Source organism: Bison bison, unplaced genomic scaffold (assembly GCF_000754665.1).
Source record: "Bison bison bison isolate TAMUID 2011002044 unplaced genomic scaffold, Bison_UMD1.0 scf7180017864492, whole genome shotgun sequence".
In the NCBI taxonomy this organism is placed as follows: domain Eukaryota; kingdom Metazoa; phylum Chordata; class Mammalia; order Artiodactyla; family Bovidae; genus Bison; species Bison bison.
In genome coordinates, this window is record NW_011495051.1 from 10,001,860 (window position 1) to 10,010,722 (window position 8,863).

Here is an 8,863-nt window from a genome sequence, read left to right on the forward strand (position 1 = left end):
CTGGCGTATTTATTTTTGGAACAGCAAGAGAGCTAGTTGATTCACTGGAATTGGCCAGCAGGGCTCCTGCCATCTCCAGGAGGGCAGGGAAGGTGCAGGGGAGCTGGGCTGGGCGCTGCCCAAGGATGCGAGGGAGGCCAGCAGCCATCCCCCAATCCCCCCCCGCCAGTCAAAAATGCCTCCCCCCTCATTCCTCTGTGACTCAGTCTTTGCACATGCAGGGCCCTGCAGGATTCAGACAGGCTCTCCGTGGGTGGGGGAAATGGCTCTAGGCAGGGGGATGGCCATCTGGGTCGGGTCTCTACTTGACCACTGAGTTACTGTGTGATTTGAGGTCTGGGGCCTTCCCTCTCTGGGCCCCCTTTTTTTGTCTGATTTTTTGTTTGTGGGTTTTGACACTACCAAGAGGATTGGGCCAACATCCCGAGTGACATGGAATTAGTTTTAAAGTCAAGATCCGAAGGAGTGCCTTAGCTTTGTGGGATCTTGGTTTTGTCACCTATTATCTAGCTACTCAAAGGGTGGTCCGGTCAGTGTGCTCCTCCCAACAATGTAAGTCCACAAGCTGAGAGCTGGCAGTTTAGAAATAGTTATTTCAGCAAGTAATTGTATGTCTGTTGATTCTAATAATAATAAAAATTGGATTTTACATCGTCAATACCTATTTTTCACTGCATCTCTCTAGTAGTTAATTTTGATTGACTTTTGCAAACTATTGGTGTACAACAGATTGGAATAATAACAATAAAATGGGCCTTCACCCAGATAGCCTGAGCAGCACTGACCTCTAAAGCAGGAAGTTAAGATGCAGTGATGGCTACAGAGTAGCTGGAAAATGGCAAAGCATTGCTTCTGTGTTATAATTGATAATAACAGCAGTAGAATTCTGTACCATCTGGGATGACCATAGTAGGGCCAAAATTTGGCCCTTGTAGGTGTCAGGTTGGGCCATTTGTCTTATATCCAGTATTCCACCCAGCCTATAAGGCACAAGCAGGGGGTGGAACCCACATCAAAATTTGGACCTCAATTTCTCCTGCCATCTCCCTGACGAGGGTCATTGCAGGACCTGGTTCCTTAGCCAGAGGTGAGGCAAGGATGAAGCACAGGTCGGTTCTGGGAGTGGGAGGAGGGGGCCAAGTACTAGTGGGAGTTTGGGGTCCAGATCATCCTATGGGGCGGGGGGGCTGGGGCACCTGGCCTGAAGCTAAGGGCACAGACGAAGGAGCTATGAAGAGACTCAGATAACAGGGGGCATCAGGGAGGAGAGAAGTGTCCCGTCAGAGGAGTCCCCTTCAGATCTTAGTGAGCCCTGCCCTTGCCCATCTCTTCCATCCTCTCCCTGGCCCCTTAGTTTCTGCCTTTGTGAGGTTGGTGTGGTGGACTGGAGAGGAGTAGGAATTGCCTTGGCTTGACTTCTAGGCTTGGCTGTGTACCAGCTTCTCGAGGGACGTTAGCTAGTCTCCAAAGATGACCCCCAATTAGTGATGCCTGTCAGGGCTTCTGTCTGGGCACAGTCTCAGTCTGGGCTCACCTTGTGCCTTGCTCCACCAGCAGGATGTGGCAGAGGAGATGCTGCCACTGAGACCTGCCCAGTCAAGTCCAGTCAACCCACAGAACTGAGAGAGCCTCGAAGGGCTGTTGCTTTAAGCCATCGAGTTTTAGGATGGTTTGTCACACAACTGATACTGTGCATCTTTAACGAAAACTGGTGATGACTCTGGACTCCAGGCGTGTCTTCTGTTAGACGAAGAGGACTGGCTAGCTCTTGAAAGCACAAAACATTGACTGGTGGCAGGGCCTGGAAGTCTGCATTTTAACAAGTGCCCCCAGGAAAGTGGACCACATTTTTAAAAATTCTAGTTCATAACACAGGAGTCCCCACAACACGAAGTTACAAATACCTCAGTGGGAGTTAGTCCAGGGTAGCCCTTCTTAGCGGAGAAGGCAATGGCACCCCACTTCAGTACTCTTGCCTGGAAAATCCAATGGATGGAGGAGCCTGGTGGGCTGCAGTCCATGGGGTCGCTAAGAGTTGGACACGACTGAGTCACTTCACTTTCACTTTTCACTTTCATGCATTGGAGAAGGAAATGGCAACCCACTCCAGTATTCTTGCCTGGAGAATCCCAGGGACGGGGGAGCCTGGTGGGCCGACGTCTATGGGGTCACACAGAGTCGGACACGACTGAAGTGACTTAGCAGCAGCAGTAGCAGCAGCAGCCCTTCTTAGAAGTACTCGCCAGGGGGCAAGATGAAAAGTTTTCAAATGAAGAAGTTGCCAGTGTGGAATGCCTGGCAGATTATGACCTTTCCTAATTCAGCATCATCCTGCCCCTTCTGCCTTTTCTCCCATAAATGCAGGCATTTCTAATCCTGTTGTTCTCCTGCAGACAGTGTAGCAAAGAGGTTTCACCTGTGTGCCAGCTCGGCCAAGCCTATGGCCCATGGCTTCCTGGAAACGTGCTGTGATCCATTGGTGATGTCTGCCATGGATATAGGCTGGGGAGTGGCCGTGCCTGGGCCTCAGCTTTGCTGATGCTGCCCAACGTCCTGCTCCATGTTGTGGCCTCTGCTTATTTCGTCCCTTCTTCTTGGAAAGCCTGATGCCCCCTTTCCACATTTTACATTTTCCTCGTTATTTATGCAGCGTGGATACCACCTCCCCATGAAGCTGGCCCTTGATTTTGTGAGTGCCTTCCTCTCTTAACCTCCTGTGACCCTTCAACTGATGGCTGATTCATGGTGTTTACCACCGCCTCCTGTACATTCTCATCAATGTAGCCTCATCTTCTCTGTTGGGTTGGATTCTTCTCAAGAGGAAGCACCAGGTCAGTCACATCTTCATGCAATAGGGTGTCCAGGTGGGTCCACACTGAAAGCAGATTTTGGAGAACTGGGGGGAAGAGGGAGCTGTTGGGTTCTCTAGGTACTTCTTAGCTTGAGCTCAGTGGCAGAAGGTGGTGTTTGTGTCTTTTACTGGGGGAGGAAGGTGTGTGTGGCAGATATGGGTTGGAGGTAGGTGGGAACTGGTGTGACGGACTGGGATCAGGTCTGTTTGAAGGGTTTTCAGAGAGAGGCTGAAAACAGAAACCAAATGACCCGCCTGACACAGGGGTCAGACGTCCTGCTCCAGGGCCCCGCTGCCTAAGCATGAGTTGTCAATGAGAGTCCTGAGACCCCTCTCAAATAACAGGCAGACAGTGGGGGTGGGGCTGGGGTCCTGCAGAAGTGCATGGGGGAGGGGCTGGAGGCTTTGCAGTTTGAGTCTGAAGGGAACGGTGTCCTAGCTGGCCAGTTGGAGCACTGGACCACCGGCCCTCATTTCCTGCCCCAGAGCCTGGCACAGGGCTCACAGACAGTGGGTCTGACTTGCTCATCGCCATCTCAGCGACAGCGCGGTGCCTGGCACAGAGCAGGCAGTGATTGGTGGCACTGATGTTCTGTGAATGGTGGTGGTCAGGGGGGCAAAGGCAATGGGGCAGCCTCCCCTCTGCTCAGCCCCACCCCAGAGCACGGAGCCTACAGTCAAGTCTGTTGGGCTGTGCAGGGCTCTCCCTCTGCCCTTGGCACTCATTTCCATCCTGGGTTCAAGGGCAACACCAGGCCTTGCTCAGTGAAGTTCAGTGAAGTTTAACTCTGGAAATCCAAAGGGAGCACCTCCTTCTCCTGAGGGTCAAGTCCATGGACCCAGTGAGTGCCTCTCCTGTTCTCCACTGTTGGCTTTACTGTGTGAAAACTCAGCAGCACCGGTAAGGGAATGGGTCTCTCTTTCCACTCCGGGCTTCCCTGGTGGCTCAGACAGTAAATAATTTGCCTGTAATGCAGGACACCCAGGTTCGATCCCTGGGTCTGGAAGTTACCCTGGAGAAGGAATGGCAACCCACTCCTGTGTTCTTGCGTGGAGAATTCCATGGGCAGACGAGCCTGTTGGGCTATATAGTCCATAGGGTCGAAAAGAGCTGGACTTGACTGAGCAACTTTCACTTTTTTCCACTGGGCCTCTGTCTGCACTAGGGACTGAAGCCCAGAGAGGGAACGGGATTTGCCCAGAGTCACATAGCAAGTTAGTGTCAGGATGGGGCCAGGCGTGGGTCTCCGTAGCCCAGTTTATTCCGGCGTGTCTTACTTTATTCCGTCTTACTGTGTCCTCCTTGCCCGCGGGCAGCTCCAGCCTCCTTCTTGGCCTCGCCTTGTTTCTCTTTCTCTCCAAGTTTGTTCCCCTCGCCCCGTCCTTTGCCCAGTTGATGAAAGACGTCCAGGTGACCCGAAGGCCAGTCTGTCCAGTCTGACCCCTCTCTTCTAGCCACATTCTCCCCTTTTTCTTCCTTTCCTTTATTGTTTCACAGCCCATTACACCAACCTGAAGTCTCCTCTTACTCATTAAAAAGGAAAGAAAAAGTCAAATAAGTTCCCAGATCAGCTTATCCTCAGTATACTTCCCTTGTGGCTCAGCTGGTAAAGAATCCACCCGCAATGCGGGAGACCTGGGTTTGATCCCTGGGTTGGGAAGATCCCCTGGAGAAGGGAAAGGCTACCCATTCCAGTATTCTGGCCTGGAGAATTCCATGGCCTGTATAGTCCGGGGTCACAAAGAGTCGGACATAACTGAGCGAATTTCATTTCACTCCCAACAGGAATGTTTGTGGGCCTTTTGCTTCACCTTGGAGGGATGGTTTTCTGTGGCTCAGTGCCTCCAGTGAGGATAGTTTCTAGTCCCCAAGAGGCAACAGAAGCAGCTGTACCAGTGTGGCCACTGCCATCCCTCCTGAGAATTACAGTCTGGGCCTGGAGCCGGCTCGCTCCTGGCTCACTGGGACCCTTGAGCCTCTCTCCACTTGTCACCTGCTGCAGGAATCCTTCAGAAACCGCCTTCTCCCTTGGGATCCTCTTCTCCATCCCAGCAGCTGGCAAGGGACCACCAGAGCAGAACCTGGGCATCCGTGCTGGCCCTGGCTTAGTTCTTTTGCCCTCCAGGCTCCTGGCTCCTATCAGCTCACATTTGCACACCCTTGCTTTGTGCCAGGGACTCTATTAGGCACTTTCAAATCCCTTATCTCATGTAATCCTCATGGTCTATTTCTATTGCACAGTGCTGCTCTGAGATCCATTTACCCCGTCGGGATGGGGGTGGGTAAATTATGAACATTTTGCAGAGGGTCTGGTGTCATTGTTTTTAGGTAGACGAGTCTGGATTTGAAACCAGATCTGTTAGCGTCAAGTCTGGGACCATTCCCTCTAGATCACACTGCCCAAACCGTGACAAATACTACTTAAAGTTTTTATAGTGCTTTTCAGTTTGGAAAACTCATTCCCTAATTTTGCTGAACTTTCCAAGCTGTGTCGTGATTATACTATCTCCACCACAAATGATGCTTATAAATACAATAATAGCATAATGTAAACTGTTACAGAGAAATGGCCTGCGTGAAGTGGGGTCACAGAGGAAGGAGCTCCTGATTTCCTGGGGCAGTCAGGGAAGGCTTCCTGGAGGAGGTGATGTTTAAATCAGGTCTCAATGGCTGAGTGGGGCCTACACCACATGGAGAAGAGGAAGCAGGCACTCCTGGCAAAGACACAGGAGTATGTTCTGGTTCCTGTGACTGGCTCCTGACATGGGGGCTGGAGGTAGAAGAGGAAGGTGGGGGCCAGATTATGCTGGGGTTCAGAAGCCATGGGAAAAAGTTAGACTCAGCCAGCTTGGGAGGTATCCTGCTGAAGGTGACAATGCAGGGCAGTGCTTAGAACAAGCCCTTAACCACGCTGTCTAACCCAGTAGCCTTGAGATATGTATGAGTATTTGACCTATGGTGAGTGCAACTGAAGAATTCTACATCATGTTTAATTTTACTTAAAATGTAAAAATCGATAGTCTATCCTGTGACTGGGAAACTTTAAGAATGTTTGGAACAGTTTGGGCTTGTGAATCAATTTTCAGCTCTACATTTTATGAAATCTAGATACATAGAGTTCAATGAAAAATATTGTGAAAATTAACTTCACCTGTTTGTTTTTCCTTTTTAAACTCATGACTGCTAGAAAATTTAAAGTGACATAGAGTAATTGTATAATGGGTCACATTATGTTTCTACTGGGCGGGGCTGGTCTGTGTTTCTGATGTATTCAGAGGACCCTAGAGGCCCCTTCACGTGCCCTTTTAAAGGCCTTTCCAGTGACTCTGATGCTTGTGGTTGGGCACCCTGCTCCCAGGAATTCTGCTGTAGTAAGATGCCTGTGGCTATCGGGTGGAGGTTGGACTGAGGTGTGGGCCTGGAGGCAGCCAGGCTGCTGGTGGCATGTGGGCAAGGAAAGAGGCCTGACTCAGGCACAGCCATGGGGGAGACTCCCTGAAGGCAGGGTAACCCTCATCTGAGATCCCCTTTCAAGGGCCCTGGTGCCCTCTGAGGGCCTCTGCCCTGCCCTGGCCACTGGACACTGGCGTCAGGCTGGGAGCAGACATGAGTGCTGGTCATAGCCCCCCAGCCTGGGGAAGTGGGTGTTCAGTGGTGCCCTGGGGAAGCTGGGCCCCCTGTGAGGGGCCAGGAGCCCTGCTGGAAGCTGCCTTCTGGGGATTAATCCCAGGCCCACTGTGGAGACCGCAGAATGCCCCTGGCACAGAAAGGGCCCGACTTGGCCACCTTGTCTGTTCCCGGCTGAACGCCAGGAGCAGATGGGAATAGTGGCAGAGTTGTAAGGAGCTTCCTTTGCAACTCGCCTCTCCCGCCCTGGTGGATGGTCCTGTATGTGTGACTGATTCTTTGCTCTTGTTTACACTAAAGGTTCTCTGGGGGTACAAGCTGGTTTCGGAGCGGGTATTTGGAGAAGCCAGGGAGGAACAGGGAAGCCGATGGCCCTGGAGCAGAGCCCACTCCCATCTAGCACCCAAACCCACACCCTCGGGCAGGCAGCACCAGGGCAGGCCCTCAAGCCTACCTTCACTATGTCCTCGTTGATGTTCTTAGGGTCCCGGTTCACCAGATCGATCTCCTTGAAGTGAATGTCCTTGACGATCTGGGCCTCCAGGTCTGTGTGCTCCTCGGCCATCATCGTGGAGCCAGGGGACCCACGGGAGGAGGTGGGAGCCGTGTGGCCAGCGGGGCTGAAAAGACCTGGGGCACAGACACCAATGTCCCCAGACTTGTGCCCCTGCTGGCTAAATAGGCCCCACCCAGCGTGCCGGCTGACAGCTGTCCCGCATAACTTCAGCCTGCCGCTGGCTGAAGCGTCTAGTGGCAAGCCTCCAAGCTAAAATTAAGACTGGAGCCCTGCTGGAAGACCCAGCACTCCTTAAAGGGGGCTGCGTGGGAGCTGGGCCTCACGAGTGAGTCAAGGGCCTGGCATCCCCTGATGCCACCGCAGTCAGCGGCTGCTGTGCAGCCCTGGTACTTGTATTTTTGCCCCTAGCTTGGCTTCTTGCTGGCTGTGTGAGCTTGGATACAACTTGCCTCTCTGGGCACCACATCCCCACTTGTAAAATGGGTCCATAATAGTACCAATCGGGGCTCTGCTCAGCCTTGTGGAGACGAGATGAGCTTGTGGGGGGAAGGGCTTTAGAATGAAATTGGTCTCTGGTGGGGATTCTCGTTGGAGCAGTTGGCACCTGCCCTATGGTTTGGTGGCCCAAAGCAGGGCTGAGGTTTTCCCATCTCTGGGGTTTCCCCTGGATGGGGATTGATGGACTGCAGCGTGGATTGGGGCTGGGGGAGGGTAAGATGGGAAGGAGGCCACTCATGGGGTTGCCCACCCTCCTTTGCCTTTTGATACATGTGGAAGGGACGTGGAGTCCATATTCACCCTGCCCTTTGCCCTGTCCCCAGGGACAGCTTCAGGCTATCCATGGACCCCAAGCACAGCACGAGCATCGGGCAAGCACCTCTTTTAGGTGTCTGGTCAGTTTCCCTGCATCCTTCTTCAGCCCAGCCATGACCCAAGGCCCCTGCCGCATGAAGGATGAAGACTCTGAGTCCTCAGGTGGTAGGGTCTGTGCATTCATTTATCACCCACCAACTCATCTCAAAATTTGCCAAGAGCTAGGATAAACAGACCAGTAAGGCTCTGTCCCTGCCTTCTGGGGAGCCCACAGCCTTAGGCGACAGACTGATCAGAAAAATAAGTAATTGTAATAATGTGTGGCAAATACTGCAGATTTGAGTTACTTACAAAGAACTTGTCTTAGAAGCCCATGGGAGGCAATGGCTTACTCTGGACATCAGGGAAGACTTCCTGAAGTAAGTGGCTTTAGCCACTTAAGGTGTTTACCACACAGAACATTTCAGGTAGGGAAGTTGTATCAGAGGACTACTGTGAGCCAGAATGCTGAGAATTGTGTAGTGGCTTGAGCACATGTTGTCTGAGGGGTGAGGGAGGGGATAAATCTTGATTCCGGTCTGGGTGTGAAGAATCTCAAATGTCATACTGAAGAGTACAAATTTGTCTAGAAGTGCTGGGAAGCCAGTGAAGACTTCATAGCAGAAAAGAGTCTTTAACAGATTCACATGTAAGGACGATTTGATTGGAGCTGGGTGAGGTTTGAAGCAGGAAGACTAATCTAAAAGCTGGTGGTGATAAAAAGACTCTTATCAGTAACTGTTTAGTTCAGTTCAGTCGCTCAGTCGTGTCTGACTCTGCGACCCCATGAATCGCAGCACGCCAGGCCTCCCTGTTCATCACCAACTCTCTGGAGTTTACCCAAACTCATGTCCATCGAGTCAGTGATGCCATCCAGCCATCTCATCCTCTGTCGTCCCCTTCTCCTCCTGCCCCCAGTCCCTCCCAGCATCAGGGTCTTTTCCAATGAGTCAACTCTTTGCATGAGGTGGCCAAAGTACTGGAGTTTCAGCCTCAGGTCAGTCCTTCCAATGAA

The 8,863-nt window shown here is 52.0% G+C and overlaps 1 protein-coding gene across 1 annotated transcript in view; it reads right to left on the reverse strand.

The window, feature by feature from the left end:
• CAV3 (caveolin 3) overlaps nt 1-7,168 on the reverse strand; it is a 14,002-nt gene extending 6,834 nt beyond the window's left edge. The window contains exon 1 of the mRNA XM_010828414.1: nt 6,934-7,168. Within this exon, the coding sequence (XP_010826716.1) occupies nt 6,934-7,047 (114 nt within the window). The 5' untranslated portion in view covers nt 7,048-7,168. The remainder of the gene's footprint in view (nt 1-6,933) is intronic.
• Between the last annotated feature and the right edge of the window lie 1,695 nt (nt 7,169-8,863).